Below are 18454 nucleotides of genomic sequence, written 5' to 3' on the forward strand. Positions count from 1 at the left end.
TGAAGGGGATTGGAGAGGCCTGGAGTTGCATGGATGGAAACTGGTAATGGGACTGAGAAAAGAAAAAATATAAATAGGACATGAGTGTAAATTTCCCCACCAATTGATGCATTATGATCATGAATGTGGGTTTGCTTTACATCCAAATGATTTCATTATATTCTATAGATACCATCTCCCCATAACCAACATTGCATTGTATATGACTATTGACTACTGAACCGTGCAAACACTTTAGGCAAATTTAAGTTGATATTTGAAGCAAAAATAAAATAAGTACAACTTGCAAAATAATTTTTAAATACATGCGAATTAAAGGATGGATCATGCTTGAAATATGGTCGGTGATCATATATGGTTGAGCAAAATGGATTAACAACAGGGACTGGTTTAAACATGAATTTTACATTTGGAAGTACAGACAATATAAGGATAGGAAGATAACTAGAAATGCTAGTATAAATACTAATCATTTTTTCTCAGAGGTAAAACTATATACCTCTAAAACGATTACACATTAAGGAATGGAAGGCACAACCTACATATAGTTTTAAGATGAGACCAAGGACTGATTAAGATTGAAAAAACGATGAGACTAGATTATCTGCCATCAAAGTCTATGTTTCTGTGTTAATAATTGAATTGTTATGCTAAAGCTGTGAAAGTAAAGTGGTAAAGTTTACAGAGACAGTAAAACAAACATGGTTGGCTGATCCATAAAAATAGCATGACTGGGCATTTAATTCAGTATTTCTCATTGTCCTAAAGGTTTTTTTTCAGATTTCTAGGTGTTGCTGTCAGATCATGATATGGACTGTGTTGATAAATAACAGGAGAATAGGGTTTCCGAGGAATTCGAGTTAAGCGGCTTTCACATCTCATCCAAATCCATGCAGGCTGTCAGGAAGAATATCTGTCACTTCTCTACAGAGCTCTTTCTAATTTCCTCTTCTATTCAGATTATAACAATGCTAATCAGGTGGGGGGCAATGTTAAATCAACCCAGGAGTTCCCAGAAATATATCTAGTCATTAATTCCACTGTTATTGAAATGATTTCAAGACAATGATATGCACATTTTGTCAGTGGCGTCGGCAGGGGGGGGCCAGAGGGGGCCATGGCCCCCCCTAAATCATGCTGTGCCCCCCGGTGTGCCCCCCCAATAGAAACGCCGTCTTTTTTTTTTTTTTTTTAATAGATCCGGAGGAGAGAGAGAGAGGCGCCGAGCGGTCGCTGAGGAATAAGTTCTCAGCGACCGTTCGGCACCTCTCACTCTTTTCCGCGACCGCGAGGCCTCTGCCTTGGTCGCAGTGCCGGCATTTCAAGCCGAGCGCCGGTATATGATGTCATATCCGGCGCTCAGCAATGAAGCCGCGCACACTGCGGCAGAACCAGGAAGACAGAGACCTCGCGATCCCGCCGCTGGACTTCTACAAGCCCAAGGTAAGTGAACTTCAAAGGGGGGGGAGGAGGGTAGAAAGTTAGGAGGGGGTTAGAGAGTGAAAAGAGGTAGATAGGAAGTGAGAAGAGGTAGATAGGGATACATTGGGAGGGAGAGAGGGGGTAGATAGGATAGATTGGGAGGGAGAGGGGGTAGTTAGGATAGATTGGGAGGGAGAGGGGGTAGTTAGGATAGATTGGGAGGGAGAGGGGGTAGTTAGGATAGATTGGGAGGGAGAGGGGGTAGTTAGGATAGTTTGGGAGGGAGAGGGAGATATTAACATATATTGGCAGCAGGGGCTAATATTAATATTAATTGGCAGCAGGGTCTAGTATTTATATTCATATTGGCAGCAGGGTCTAGTATTTATATATATATCGGCAGCAGGGGCTAATATTAATATATATTGGCTGCAGGGGCTAAGTTTATATATATATTGGCTGCAGGGACTAATAATATATATTGGCAGTAGGGGCTAATATTAATATATACTGGTAGCAGGGTCAAATATTAATATATATCGGCAGCAGGGTATAATTTTTATGTATATCGGCAGCAGGGTATAATATAAGTATATATCCGCAGCAGGGGCTAATATAAATATATATCCGCAGCAGGGGTTAATATTAATATATATCAGAAGCAGGGTGTAATATTTCTATATATTGTCATCAGCAGGGGCTAATATTAAAGAATGAGAAATAACTGCCTAACGTGTGTGTGTATATGTGTGTATATATATATATATATATATATATATATATATATATATATATATATATAGTGTTTATGTACCGTTTTATAATTGGCCCCCATACTTTGGTTCCTGGCCCCCCATGTGCCCCCCCTAAATATGAAAGCTGGAGACGCCACTGCATTTTGTATCCTTAGTTTACCCTCTATTCTTCCAGAGCACAGACATTGTATATTAAGCAATATCTGATTGTGGAATTAAGGTAAAACATTTTCTACCGGATAATAAAAAAAATCAAGGATGCTGTTCCTCTATTACATAAAAGTGATATGGTCCTAATTTACCCTGTGTGATGTGTATCCTGTATTGCTGCACAAACTGTTATGGGATGGCAGTTTAGTCAGTAGTAGATTATGAAGTCATATTGGGCTGTAGCCTGTTTCAAGAGATGCTTCACTGCAGCCATGCCTCTCCCAAAGGGGCACTTATTATATCTTTCAGCTTTAACCAATTTATTTATTACAACAGTTTTTTAACTGAGATCGTAGTCAAAAGGTGACAGAACTTGCTTAATTTTTTCTCCTCCACTCTGATACAAAAGCAGTAAGGACAAATTAGTTGCCGTCAGACAAACAGTGAGGTGGAAGAGACAGTGAGGAGGTACAGTCACTTAGTAACAGAGGATAAATGTGTCCAAAATACAACAATGGCAATAATAAAGAAAATCACTAGTATTTTATAAATTAAAGCTTTCGTAGATATGGCTAAAAAAGTATGATTTCTTTAGATATTTACTGTGAAGACTTTTTCTGGTTGTCCTCGGGCTCTCATGTTTGTGTCGTGAATTTGTTTTAGGATCATCCAGGCTTCATCGTGCTTTCCAATCTAAAAACAGCAATAACAGAATAAAATAATAACAAAAACAAGGCACTATAGTTAGTAATACATGTTAATAATGTGTTATAAATAATTTAACAAAATGTTCTTTGTGGTAATTTTAAATAAGCTTTAAATGAATAGAATAAACTTTTACAGATGTTCACGCAATATTTCACCTCTAAACAAATCTAACTTGAGGAAGCAGACAGAAAGGTTTGAATATGGGTCAAATTCTATTCATCATCTTTCAGAAGGATGGGGAGGTCATTTCTCATAAAGGATTCTACAGGAGGAATAGACCCTGACCTTTGCCTCCTCCCTCATCTTTTGCCCAGTGGAATTTGTGATTAACATGGTCCCTGACTGTTTTGCATGCCCTCTCCTGAAACTTCACATAGGCTCACAATCAACGTTTTTTCCATAGTGAATAGATTTAACTATATCCATGGCAGCTATATAAATTACAATAGGCATTGCTTTAATGTAATTAAGCAGCAATTTCTTTGTACCATAGAATTGTAAGATGGAAATCCCTTTTAATAAAAGCTAATGATTCAGTTGCAAATAAAGGGTGGATTATCAGAAATAAAAGCTATAAAACATTATATCAAAAAAGTAACCAAGGTTGATAGAGTATGATATTTTACATATTGCATTGTGTGTCATTCTTTATTTATGTTTAAGAGTACAGAAGATTGCATTTGAATTATCTTACCTCTAATAGAAACCTCGGACTTTCTGGCATGAAAGTTAGAGCAACTACTGCAGAAACACAGGGAAGTGCACAAACAATGACGAACACTCTCCAGCTGTGGAACTGATAGGCAGATCCCATGCTGAAACTCCATCCTTGAAAACACAAAGGATTTTACAAATTACGATACTACATAATTTATAAACCCCTACAGTTTGTTCACCATGGGCATAAAATATAAATGTATCTAGCTATTTAGCAAATCTCTATTACAGTTACTGTATATTGTTAATTTAAGATTGCATACTGTCATCATGACCTGTGTAAATGAAATAATTCACAGAATTTGTTGTAACAAATAGATGCTGCAATTTTTTTTATAAATTGTTTAATAAGCTTTATACATTTTAATATTTTGTGAAAAATAACACAGTGGTATTTTGGGGTTTTGTGAACACCATGTTTTTTTATATAGAGTTTAGTGTTTAAGAGAAGACTATACTTACCGTAAGCTAAAAAGGGTAAGTAATCATTGGACTGGTATCTATATGACACCCCAATACTTTCCCTTTTATTCATATACAATGATCAGTTTGGCATGCATAGGCATCAATTGTCTCAGAAATCAGGACACAGATCAAGAGAGGCAGCAGCTGGCTGTTTGATGATGATGTATTACAGCTAAAGTCAACCAGTTAGAGAATACTTTTTGAAAAGAGTATAAGATGAGATTTATCATAGATAACATTGATGGACTAATTAGGCCTTAGGTTTATGGCAGCACCATCAAAGGAATGACAGGCTGCTTTTGCCACACATATACTCATTCACAAATATTCACTCATTCAGATACTCATTCACTAGTGCTTACCTGCAATATGTGGTATGCATAAATGTGAACCCAATTCCCTTTATCAGGTTTATATATCTCATGTTCTGTAGAGCAGTGCTTTGCATGTGCTGACCAGCTACCTATCAAATGTATGTGTATGTGTGTCTTAGACAGCTTATGTGGTCACCCTTTGGTGCACACAAGTTATCACAGTCAATTCTTCTCACAAGGACAGGAGAGGAAATATGCATCATCTGCACATTTTACTGCATGCATAGTAACCTTTACCGCCATCTGTTATAATGCTTCATTCATCAATGTTTGGCCCAATTATCTATGGATCATATACCATACTCACATCTGCTAAATTGAAAGTTTTTGTGATTATTTTAACAGCTAGCATAATTCGTTTCCTTAAGATGATTGTCTTCTGACCTATCATAATTGCTTGAGAGCTATATTTACTTTCCTACCTTCAGATGCCTTTGTAGTCGAACCATTTTATTGTATAGTGGCCCTTTGCATTTTTTCAAAATTACCTGCCATATACATTGTCACTTTAATCCAGATTATAAATGCCACCTATAACTGGCTGCGTACAGTATGCTTATCCCTGTCATCCTTTAGCTCACAATAAAGGCAATGAGTGTAGATTCTTAGCCAGCTATAATCATAGTATAGTGCAGCCTTAATAAAATGATTAATGATCTAAGGCTGAGTCATTTTCTACATTCAAATACGTCTTATGCGGCAGCTGCATTGTGTGTGTATTTCTCCCTTACATAAAACTGTTTAACAGCAATATTTAGCACTTTCATCTCCAGAGGCATGTGTGTCACAGCTATCTGGCATTCAAAGTGTTAAGGACCTCACATTGGCCTTTTGTGGCTTACTTTAAAAAGTAGCTTGGAAAAGGAGGCAACCATTGAATCCGCACACAGCTCACACAGCTCCTAGACTAGACTGTTGAGTTATGTCAGGTTTTAAAGGAGGGCTCCCATTATTCAGTAATATATTTAAGCATTGAATATATTAAGCCTCTAGGCGATCAAAACAATGGCATCCAACTTCCTAAAAATCCATGTAATGCATTGAAAGGCGAAATAGGGGGCATCTGGGGGGTAGGCTAGTACAGATATAATTTTGTACCCACATAATACTCGGTAGTCATTGGACACCTTTGAAAACAGACATAATAATACCACACCTATAAAGAGACATCTTCATACAACAAAATCCCATGATAAAGAATTTGATATTAAAGCAAACCAATATTGAAATATGCTAGCAAAAAAACATATAGTAATGTAACAATGTAACACACAATCACATATCACAAAACAATTAACGAATAGAGGTGAGTTATATTTAATGTCATACATGTCTAATTGGAGGTTTATTTCAACTTTAGTTGAATGCAACTTGTATTTTTTTCCATGCACTTGCACTCACAACTGGACTTTTAGTAAATTGATAAGTTGCTGTTTCGTTTGCTGTTTCATTGTCAAATTTTTTCCAGGGGAAGGCAAAATATCCTCCCCACCTTTCCCCTCTACCACCCCAGTTTACAATCTCTGGGTGGTAAAGATTAACCCCAACTACCCCAGTTTACAATATAGTAATGGAAGACTGTATATCATGGTAACTGCAGTCAACAACAAAAAAGTCAGTGTGTAGTTTAGGCAACCACAGGCCCAGTCTATAACGACAATTCCCATGAAGTTCAGCTAGCGATATGGCTACTGGACAATATTGTAGATGCAGTCAACAAAAGTTAGTGTTTGTAATGTAGACTAAAAGTCCAATCAACAGTTACTAGATACTGTTATTATAATAATCAACTAGCAATGTTCAGTGTTGCTGATGAACATCATAGGGGTTGTAGTAAAAAAGAGTTAAGGTTGTGTAGTGTAGCTCTGTGATGCACAGCAAACATTCTGAGGTATTGCAAAAAAGCGGGTACATAAAGTCATGGAACCCTAAACATGAGACTTGCTAGTTTTGAAGCAGTTGTGACTAATATTTGGCTCTTGGAGTGCTGTTATTACATTTTGTTGCTGTCAAACAAGTAATTGTAACTTGTCAACTGACCATATAGGCTATGCATTATGAAGGTCTAGTTTGCACCTGTAAGGGGTTGGCAATGCATTATGTATAGCTTGTGTGATAAGATGACACTGCTTTCTTAACGTGACTCACATTGTATATGTGAATAAAATATCTCTCTGTGGTATTTATCTGAATACACTTCAAAGGGTTATCAGTGGAAAACATGGTACCAATGAGCCATGCATTGCCCTAATTGTTAAAATATATAAAAGTCTGCCTTTGGCAATATTTATTATAGCGATTAATAAAATTATACAGATAGCAAATATAATGTATCTAGTCTCATTGAAATGTATCATGGAATTCTTGCTATGCAACGCTTTGGTGAACAGTTTGGCACGTATAGGCTTTTTAAACATTAATATTATATTTTAACCCGTTAGATAAATATTTAAAGAGTATGATCTAAATACGGTGATACATATGACACAAAAGAATATGTTTATTATATGGACCAGTTGCTGAATTATACAAATAAATACCGTATTTGCTCGATTATAAGACGACCCCCCACAATCTGAATATTAATTTAGGAAAAAAAGAAAAAGCCTGAATATAAGACGACCCTATAGGAAAAAAGTTTTACCAGTAAATGTTAATTCATGTAATAAAAGCTATGATTGAGAAAAATATTTTGTTTTTATTTCCATTTTTTACAACCTGCCCCCCGTTATGCACATCTGCCCCCAGGCTTGCCACTCTGCCCCAGAAATGCCTTATACCCCCTATATGCCACTGTGCCCCATGATATGCCTTTTAACCCTCTAAATGCCACTGTGCCCCATGATACGCCTTTTAACCCTCTATATGCCACTGTGCCCTATGATATGCCTTTTGATCCCATATGTGCCACTCTGCCTCCAGAATTGCCTTATACCCCTATATGCCACTCTGGCATTTAGGGGGTTAAAAGGCATATTATGGGGCAGAGTGGCATATAGGGAGGTATAAGGCATTTCAGGAGGCAGAGTGGCGTATAGAGGGTTAAAAGGCATTTCTGGAGGCAGAGTGGCATTAAGGGGGTTAAAAGGCATTTCACAGAGCACTCTGCCTCCAGAAATGCCTTATGCCCCCCGTTTAACACTCCCTCCCCCTCCCTCCTCCAAACTTACCGGTGCTTCTAAATCCCCGGTGCTTAGTCCGGGCAGCGTGTAGAGCTCTACGCGATTCGCTGCTGCAGCGGAAGTTGTCTACGCGAATCGGGTAGAGCTCTACACGCTGCCCAGACTAAGCACCGGGGACTCAGATGCACCGGTAAGTTGGGGGGGGGCATAACACAGGAGGATCCAGGTCCCCTGCATCGCTGCGGGGGATCTGGATCTTAGTCTCATAGTCAGACCTATTTGAGGTCTGATTATAAGACGACCCCGATTATAAGACGAGGGGTATTTTTCAGAGCATTTCCTCTGGAAAAAACCTCGTCTTATAATCGAGCAAATACGGTATACCTTGTGTGTATTGTATTTTTAAAACACCATAATATTCAAACACACTATATTTAGAATTTGAGAGATATTTGGGAGAAAGATATAATGGTGAATATGCACACTTTTACTGGTAAAGCTAGGCCTGTTAAATGCTCTGAAGGACTGGTTCTTGATAGCCCTTACACCCACCTTCAAAATCTGCTTGGGCAGCAACAAAGAGCTATATTTCTACATTTTGTAAAGAAGGCTGATGTAAAAGTGCAGCATGATGCCACATGAATTCAGATGGCAGTTGCATACCTCTGATATATCGCCAGCTGGCCTTAAAGTGCCAGGGCCAATTTTTAATCTCACTCCAGTCCTGGTTCAACAGTTCAGTTTTTATTGATAGGAATCGGGTGGCTATGAGTCCCTATTTGTTCAATATTAAATTCACTATAACTCAGCAGCGTTGAAAGAAAGAAAGAAAGAAAGAAAGAAAGGATATATATAGCCATATGAGCTGAAAAGAAAATAGAGTCAAAGTTCATACCTTTTATCAGACCTGGACTGGCAATCTGACAAACCGGGCATGTAGACCGGTGCCAGATGATATAGGTCACTTACCATAACTTCCATTCACATGGCAGATCTGGAGCCACACATATGTCAGTTAGCCTAATATCTGCCAATTTTAAATATATTATTAGTAATCAGATAAATGGTAAACAATTAGCCAAAGCATGAGCACCAGCTGCTATCAAGCAGCACTTCCCACAATAGTAAGCACTATACTTATATATGTACGTGGTTGGGCATAATGAGAATCATTTGAAAGCTAAATGCTGCTTTTTCCCCATTAACCAGCTTTTTGTATATGGAGATAAACTTTGATCTCTAGAATGATTTTGCAAAAAAAAATAAATAAATAAATATATATTCAAAATATATAAGAGCTTTGTGAAGAAAGTAAAAATATCTGCTCCTTTCAGCATACAAAAATGGATTTCTGATCAATAAATGCTTACTATTTCAATCTCTAAAACCCCTACACAGGCTCATTAAGATTATTGAACTGTAAAGAGTAAGAATTGTCAAGGTTTTTTGAAGCTTCTTCAAGCAGGATTTGTAAGAGAAGAGCTCTGTAAGTGCTGTGCTACACAATATGCCATAGCATAGACAAGATGCACAACATTATTCTTATAAAGCATATTTATATGAAATGTAATTAGCTGTTACATAACATTACCAAAATAGAACATACATTATTTTTAAAAATAATTATGTAAAGAAAATGTTGATGTATCAGTAGGGTAGGTTATCATTATACGTGTCATTAAGCTTTTCCAAGCTGAACAGTAAAAGGTTAATTTTGAAAACAGTATGTGCTTGAACTAAAAAAATGTCAATATCATCCATCTTACAGCTAGTATGGAAAGACCTGGAGATATAATCCACCCAATGACTAAAGCTTCCCACAGTCTCCCATCCAATATCACCTTCTCACTCTAGTGATTACATGGCATGACTGTATAAATCACCAAGAGTGATGGATTGCAAGGCAGGAATAGTGAACTGAAGCACATAAAGTAAAATTTACTACTGCGAATTCTCATCTGCTAACAAACCTAATCATCACAAATAATAATAGTATAGTATAGTATAGTATAGTAATGCACAGTATTTTATTTAAAGTTTAGAAATGGAATCAGTAAATAATATATGTAATCTTTTTAATGTACTAATGCATTTTATGTATTTTTTATATATATGTGGTTTCAATGGCAATACCTTAGTTAGATTGATGCCTTCAGCAATATATACTGTATATATGTACCATATTTGCTCGATTATAAGACGAGGTTTTTTCAGAGCAAATGCTCTGAAAAATACCCCTCGTCTTGTAATCGGGGTCGTCTTCTAATCAGACCTCAACTAGGTCTGACTATGAGACTAAGATCCAGATCCCCGCAACGCTGGGGGGGACCTGGATCCTCCTGTATGGTAACCTCAGCTGCTGCCGGCGTCTATCACCGAGCGCCAGCGAAAGTGCCGGCAGCTGCCGAGGTTGCATACGCGCGTACCTTCCTACTCCCGGGATAGCCCGCCCACTGCGGGGAAGCAGAGCCGGTTGGGGAGATTGCTCCAGAAGCAGGACCGGGACCCGGCGGCACTGTGCCGTCCCAAAGCAGATCCGGTAGACTCACCGCTTCAATTTTCTGGAGGAGGCGGGGCCTAGCGGGGTCACACAGCGTCATCCTGAAATCATGTAGGAGCTGCAATAAGTGCCTGCTGAGGCATCGCGGTGAGTGAAGTACCTGAGTGGCAGTGGCGGATCTACCGGGGTCGCAGGGGTCGCGACTGCGACCGGGCCCCGGCGGCAGGGGGGCCCAAGCCAAGGGGCCGCCCGAAATCTTTTTTACGTTTTTTTTTTTTTTTTTAAATAAGGCAGGGGCGTCCAACATGCGGCCCGCGGGCCAAATGCAGCCCGCGAGACCTCGAGGTGCGGCCCGCGTAAGATCGGCAGCCAGGGCAACCGATCTTACACGAGCCGCACCTCAAGCCCTGCTACTTACTTGTGGGAGGGTCTTCTGGACAGCACAGAGGAAGCGGAGTTCACGTGACTTCCTACTTCCTCTGTGCTTTAGCAGAGAAGGCAGAGGGAGGCCGCGCCCCCTGCTGAAGTCTGTGAGCGGCATCGAGGGAGCTGCAGTACAGGTAAGGGGGTGGGGAGGGTGTTTGAATGAGTGTGTGTGATTGAGGGAATGAATCTGTGAATTAATGATTATATGAATAAATGTGTGTGTGTGTGTGTGTGTGTTAGCTAGCATGGATGTGTAAGTGCTGGAACCTAGGCATGATGGCAGGGGCGTAACTAGACGCCTCAGGGCCCGGGTGCGAGAATCTGTTAAGGGCCCCCCCACCCCCTCACCCCCCCCAAAAAAACATGATTTTTACCCAACAATTTTTTTTCAACTAATTCAACAAATTCAATTTACATATTGAATCATAATCAAAGAAAAAGGGGCGCATGTACAAAGGGCATAATCCAGGGGTGTCCAAGTTTTTTCTGCAGTGGGCCACTTCATCAGAATTGTATACGTGCGCGGGCCGCACTCATTTTTCACTGTGACAAAAAATATGGCCTTTAATAAAATATGCAGATTAAAATAAAGTAAAATGACACAAAACCTTTACTCTTCCTCTCACTGATTTCTGGGCCTTGAAAGTTTTGCGACTACAAATTCAGGATTCCCTAGATTTATTCTAGGGATGAACTAAAATGAAAATTCTGGACCAAAACATTCAGGGTTCACTTAGCCAAAACCGAAAATGACCCCCACCTTTAAAAATAATAAAAACGCACATGTTTAATAAAAGTAGGTAACACGCAATTGGACAAAATTAGCAATATGACTTGGCATGATAGGAGTGTGATTGCTGTTAGCCTAGGCAACCAGTAAATGCTGGTACCTAGGCATGATGGGACTGTGCTCGCTGTGATTGCTGTTAGCAATCACACTCCTATCATGCCAAGTCAGCCAGTACATGCTGGTACAGGGTGGCTGTAAGTGATGTGCAGACCCCATACTGCTGGCAGCATCATTACACAAGGGGGGCAGCTAGCTAGGTTTCAGCATGTACTGGCTGACTTGGCATGATAGGAGTGTGATTGCTAACAGTAGTCACAGTCCCATCATGCCTAGGTTCCAGCACTTACACATCCATCCAGTAAATGCTGGAACCTAGGCATGATGGGACTCTGATTGCTGTTAGCAATCACACTCCTATCATGCCAAGTCAGCCAATACACGCTGGTACAGGATGGCTGTAAGTGATGTGCAGACCCCATACTGCTGGCAGCATCAATACACAAGGGGGGCAGCTAGCCAGGTTTCAGCATGTACTGGCTGACTTGGCATGATAGGAGTGTGATTGCTAACAGCAATCACAGTCCCATCATGCCTAGGTTCCAGCACTTACACATCCATCCAGTAAATGCTGGAACCTAGGCATTATGGGACTGTGATTGCTGTTAGCAATCACACTCCTATCATGCCAAGTCAGCCAGTACATGCTGGTACAGGGTGGCTGTAAGTGCAGACCCCATACTGCTGGCATTATCACTACACAAGGGGGGCAGCTGGCCAGGTTTCAGCATGTACTGGCTGACTTGGCATGATAGGAGTGTGATTGCTAACAGCAATCACAGTCCCATCATGCCTAGGTTCCAGCACTTACACATCCATGCTAGCTAACACACACACACACACACACACATTTATTCATATAATCATTAATTCACAGATTCATTCCCTCAATCACACACACTCATTCAAACACCCTCCCCACCCCCTTACCTGTACTGCAGCTCCCTCGATGCCGCTCACAGACTTCAGCAGGGGGCGCGGCCTCCCTCTGCCTTCTCTGCTAAAGCACAGAGGAAGTAGGAAGTCACGTGAACTCCGCTTCCTCTGTGCTGTCCAGAAGACCCTCCCACAAGTAAGTAGCAGGGCTTGAGGTGCGGCTCGTGTAAGATCGGTTGCCCTGGCTGCCGATCTTACGCGGGCCGCACCTCGAGGTCTCGCGGGCTGCATTTGGCCCGCGGGCCGCATGTTGGACGCCCCTGCCTTATTTAAAAAAAAAAAAAAAAACGTAAAAAAGATTTCGGGCGGCCCCTTGGCTTGGGCCCCCCTGCCGCCGGGGCCCGGTCGCAGTCGCGACCCCTGCGACCCCGGTAGATCCGCCACTGCATGATGGGACTGTGATTGCTGTTAGCAATCACACTCCTATCATGCCAAGTCAGCCAGTACATGCTGAAACCTGGCCAGCTGCCCCCCTTGTGTAGTGATAATGCCAGCAGTATGGGGTCTGCACTTACAGCCACCCTGTACCAGCATGTACTGGCTGACTTGGCATGATAGGAGTGTGATTGCTAACAGCAATCACAGTCCCATAATGCCTAGGTTCCAGCATTTACTGGATGGATGTGTAAGTGCTGTAACCTAGGCATGATGGGACTGTGATTGCTGTTAGCAATCACACTCCTATCATGCCAAGTCAGCCAGTACATGCTGAAACCTGGCTAGCTGCCCCCCTTGTGTATTGATGCTGCCAGCAGTATGGGGTCTGCACATCACTTACAGCCATCCTGTACCAGCGTGTATTGGCTGACTTGGCATGATAGGAGTGTGATTGCTAACAGCAATCAGAGTCCCATCATGCCTAGGTTCCAGCATTTACTGGATGGATGTGTAAGTGCTGGAACCTAGGCATGATGGGACTGTGACTACTGTTAGCAATCACACTCCTATCATGCCAAGTCAGCCAGTACATGCTGAAACCTAGCTAGCTGCCCCCCTTGTGTAATGATGCTGCCAGCAGTATGGGGTCTGCACATCACTTACAGCCACCCTGTACCAGCATGTACTGGCTGACTTGGCATGATAGGAGTGTGATTGCTAACAGCAATCACAGCGAGCACAGTCCCATCATGCCTAGGTACCAGCATTTACTGGTTGCCTAGGCTAACAGCAATCACACTCCTATCATGCCAAGTCATATTGCTAATTTTGTCCAATTGCGTGTTACCTACTTTTATTAAACATGTGCGTTTTTATTATTTTTAAAGGTGGGGGTCATTTTCGGTTTTGGCTAAGTGAACCCTGAATGTTTTGGTCCAGAATTTTCATTTTAGTTCATCCCTAGAATAAATCTAGGGAATCCTGAATTTGTAGTCGCAAAACTTTCAAGGCCCAGAAATCAGTGAGAGGAAGAGTAAAGGTTTTGTGTCATTTTACTTTATTTTAATCTGCATATTTTATTAAAGGCCATATTTTTTGTCACAGTGAAAAATGAGTGCGGCCCGCGCACGTATACAATTCTGATGAAGTGGCCCACTGCAGAAAAAACTTGGACACCCCTGGATTATGCCCTTTGTACATGCGCCCCTTTTTCTTTGATTATGATTCAATATGTAAATTGAATTTGTTGAATTAGTTGAAAAAAAATTGTTGGGTAAAAATCATGTTTTTTTGGGGGGGGTGAGGGGGTGGGGGGGCCCTTAACAGATTCTCGCACCCGGGCCCTGAGGCGTCTAGTTACGCCCCTGCTGAGTGGGTATATTAGTGTCTTTGTAGGTAAGTGTCTGGGTGGGTAGGTAAGTGTCTGGGTGGGTAGGAAAGTGTCTGGGTGGGTAGGGAAGTGTCTCAGTGGGTAGGGAAGTGTCTCAGTGGGTAGGGAAGTGTAAGTGTCTCAGTGGGTAGGTAAGTGTCTGGGTGGGTATATTAGTGTCTGGGTATGTAAGTGTCCCCCTAAATGCCACTCTGTCTCATGATATGCCTTTTAACCTCCTATATGCCAGAGTGGCATATAGGGGGTTAAAAGGCATAACATGGGGCAGAGTGGCATATAGGAGGGTATAACACATGCCTGGGGGCACATTTTCTTTTTTTCCTAAATTAATATTCAGATTTTGGGGGGTCGTGTTATAATCAGGGTCATCTTATAATCGAGCAAATACGGTATATACATACATACATTGTATTTGATATATATATATAGATATAGATATATAGCTATTACTTCAAAAGTTATTTTGAAAGGGATTACGAATGAAACCCCATAGCACATTTTCTAAATGTATTAAAACTCACAATGAAGGAAGGGATTATGGCCACCTTTGTCAAGAACCTGCTCGTGCAGTGAGGATTGACTATCCATGTTTCAATTTACAAAGGTTATATATTAAAGCTGTTCGGTATTGTAGGAAGCTGAGCACCCAAGGCAAAACAAGAAAACTGGGTAAAACAACTGAGTGAACATAAGTGAAAATATTCCATAAAACTATATTAACATTATATTGTTTAAATGGAAATTGTCAAAAGCATTGTTGTGCAATGCGAGACTTCCCCAAGAGATAGGGGTGCTGCTGACAATCTGGCATTAAGGTGGTACGTGGTTGGCATCCTGGGTCCACTTGACCAACAATATATCTCATAAGTGGTGACACTAGAAGGGTTAAACAATCTCCAACTATCATTTTGAAAAGGTATCCAAGGAAAACAGGCTTTTCAAGGGAACTGAGGTTTTATGATGAAAAACCCCACCAGGAGTTAATGTTAGACTGACACCTTTTGGAAATCTCATTACAAGGATCTTGGCACATGATCCAATTGAGCTCACTATACGGTTGACTGAACTAGCGTCTAGGGAGATTTATATACCCATAGGTGCCCTTGATTGATTTTGGCTTGATGCTGGTGTTCAGTTAAAGTGCTATACACATAGTAACCTCCAACAAAAAAATATCAGGAAAAGGAAATTTCCCCAAATTAAGCAAAAATCTGTCAATGAGAGCTGAGCAGGGTGAAGGGGACATTACTTTTATACTGCCATTGCAGGTGTTATATTATCCTTGTAGCTGAGAGAAGCTTTTCAGGAGCCTTCAATGCTCTTCTTACAGAAGTACTCATGTTCACGTACTGGTGACTTGAGCAGGACATGCAACAAACAATGAATTCAAATGAAGCAATGAATGAGAGGGGCCTTTTGAAATGAATATTACATCCCACCTTGTACAGCTTTTGTTAACTAAGGGCTCTGTGACTGTTATGTTGTAAACAATTTAGTGCAGCTTATGCATAAAGAGTTAACGAAGCAGAAAAAAATATCTGTTCACACGTGGGCTGCTCAGTAATTACTTACAAACCTCCTAAACATTCAGATGCGTCTTTTACCTTACAATGCATTGAAGGTGGGCGGTTATTACAGCTCAGCCCACACAATGGCATTTATAATGCTCTAAACAATACATTTTATCAATTCATGCAGTAGCATTATAAAGCAGTGTTTCTAAGAGATACTCTCATAAAGACAGGAGATACATGTGTTTTTCTTCTTTAACTATTTCAACACAAAAACTAAAGTAGTATGTACAATCTGCTTCAGACATGCTGTACTTTCTAAGTGATCAGGTAGCTTGTGGGAGTTATAACTACTAGATTTGTGCAAACGGACCAGAAATGATTTGGCCACATTTCTTTGTTTTGTTTTTGGTCCGTTTGTTTTTAGACAATGATTTTCACATCCTGCCCTTTTGGTTCGAAAGCAAAATTTGTTGTCTCTCCCTCTCTCCCTTCTTCGCAGACAGCTTTCATGTGCCTATCACGTTTTCCAAAGGTCCGCTTCATCTCTTGCCTCTTCTTGTACTTCTGTGCAAGAAAGTATAAGTAAGAGTGAGAGTGAAAAAGCAACAAAACTTAAAAGAAAATTTGGAGCTCTCTGCTTCGTTTTAGTTTGTTTCCTTGGGGGTCCTTCCTCATTTCCGGACATTCCACACACTTACTCATACTCACTAACACTCACTCCATCTCACCCCACTTGCACAATTACACATCCATGCTCACACACACATACACATTTGAACATCCATGCTCACACACATACACGATTACACATTCATGCTCACACACAAACATCCATGCTTATACACACACACAATTACACATTCATGCTCATACTAACACACAATTAAACATCCATGATAAAACACACACACAGAAGTACACATGCATGCTCAAAGACACACACAGAAGTACACATACATACTCAAACACACACGCAAGTATATATCCCGCCCCTGCTTACCTCTCACCACTCCAACAGACCACAAAGCATTCCTGTCTCCCTGTGCTGGTTCAAAATAGTTTAGAAAGGGTATGGTCCAGGTCTTTCTAAACAACTTTGAAGTGGAACGAAGAGACAGGAAGAAGGGGTTGCAGGGATCGCACCAGGCTCCCTAGAGGCACAGGCCCGTCGCAGCTGCGACCACTGTGACAGCTGCGACCTCTGTAGTTATGCCAGTGATTTCCCTGAAAAAGAAGGTGACAGACTTTTTCCAATTTTGGTTTCTAGTTACTTCCTATTAATGGAATCTTCAGTCTGGTAAAGGGTCTCATTTTAAATGTCATGTGCCTCATTTCTAAAGTATACAGGTGAGTTGGCAGCCTTCGGGAATGTCCAACTCACATATTTACTATTATACTCACATTCATACTAGATGAAACTATATTTAGCTGGCATCAACTCAACAGATAGGCTTCACATTCAACCTCCTCTCAAGCATCCTATTGTCAGGTGCCAAATAAAGTTGTAGAGATGCTTGGAGGTTATGGTCTAACCTTATTAGGCCCCCATTCAGACAGATGTAGAGGTATTTGTCCTAAAACTCCTAAATATTGGATTGGCCCCTAAATAATGATTGTCTTTAAAACTCACTATTAGACTTGTGCATTCGTCTTCGGGCGAACATGAAAACGAGCACGAAGAGGCCGTTTTTTTGTTCGTTCCGAAGGAACGTAGAACAGAATACAGTGCCGGCAAACCGTAGGCGAAGACGAAGACTCACAATCACGAAGAATCGAAGATTCTTCGTGATCGTCTTCGTTTTTGCCGCGCAACCGCCAAAATTTCAAACAGGAGTGAGCTGATCCTCGTCTGTCCAATCAGCTCACTCTTGTGACGTAACGCTAAGGGTCTCGTCCAATGCCTGTGCTGCTGTTTTTTGAATTCTGAAGGCGCCTTTATAAGACCAGAGCTTGCCTGAGAGATCCATTCATTTTTCGCTGTGACTGCTTTGGCAACACTGCTGTGCTGCATCCGAGCGTTACAGAGAGAGATTGTTCTGTTCTGTGTGAGACTGGTAAGCCTTAGCCTGCCATTTCTCACTGTGTACTTCATCCTCACTTCAGTGCTACTTAATTAATATATTTAATAATAATAATTTGATTAATTTAATTTTTTTAAAATTAATTTGTCATCAACTTTAGTGTAAGTGCTGTTGAGTTGACAGTGCACCCAGTGCCTCAGTGGCACTGGGGTGCCCTTGCCCTGGGCTGGCACTAGTGCCTATTGCCTGTCCTGCTTAAATAAATTAAATAGAATTTATAAATTACAATTTAATAGAATCTATAATTTAATAGTTCATTATAATATTATATATATATATATTTGTCAGTCATATATATATATATACTATAGTATACTAGTGTAGAGTGTACTGTAGACATTCATCTACTAGTGTCTAATTTAAAATCAGTAATATTAATTAATATAATTAATAATTGAATTCATTATAAAATTATATATATATTTGTCAGTTATAGTTAGTAATAGTATACTAGTGTAGAGTGTACTGTAGACATTCAGAACATCTACTAGTGTCTAATCTAAAATCAGTAATATCAATAATTCTCTAATTCTTTCTTATCTTAATAGTTAATTAAATTAGCTATAAATAAAAGTAATAATATTAATTAATTACTACTAGCGTATAGTTCAGCTAATCTTATTAGTACTGGTGCTGCAGCTCTATAGTTTGTGCTTTGTTTTAGCAACA

At 40.4% G+C, this 18454-nt stretch overlaps 1 protein-coding gene across 1 annotated transcript in view; it reads right to left on the minus strand.

The window, feature by feature from the left end:
- The window catches only part of LOC149276081 (synaptic vesicle glycoprotein 2C-like), a 77187-nt gene that overhangs the window by 8590 nt on the left and 50143 nt on the right, over nt 1-18454 (minus strand). The window contains exons 4-5 of the mRNA XM_089503921.1: nt 3730-3863; nt 2931-3020 (exon numbers count right to left, since the gene is read on the minus strand). Coding sequence (XP_089360047.1) covers nt 2931-3020; nt 3730-3863 — 224 coding nt within the window. The remainder of the gene's footprint in view (nt 1-2930; nt 3021-3729; nt 3864-18454) is intronic.

This window comes from Sceloporus occidentalis, unplaced genomic scaffold, assembly GCF_023333645.1.
Source record: "Sceloporus occidentalis isolate IW3139 unplaced genomic scaffold, rSceOcc1.0.p SCAF_248, whole genome shotgun sequence".
Taxonomy (NCBI): Eukaryota; Metazoa; Chordata; class Lepidosauria; order Squamata; family Phrynosomatidae; genus Sceloporus; species Sceloporus occidentalis.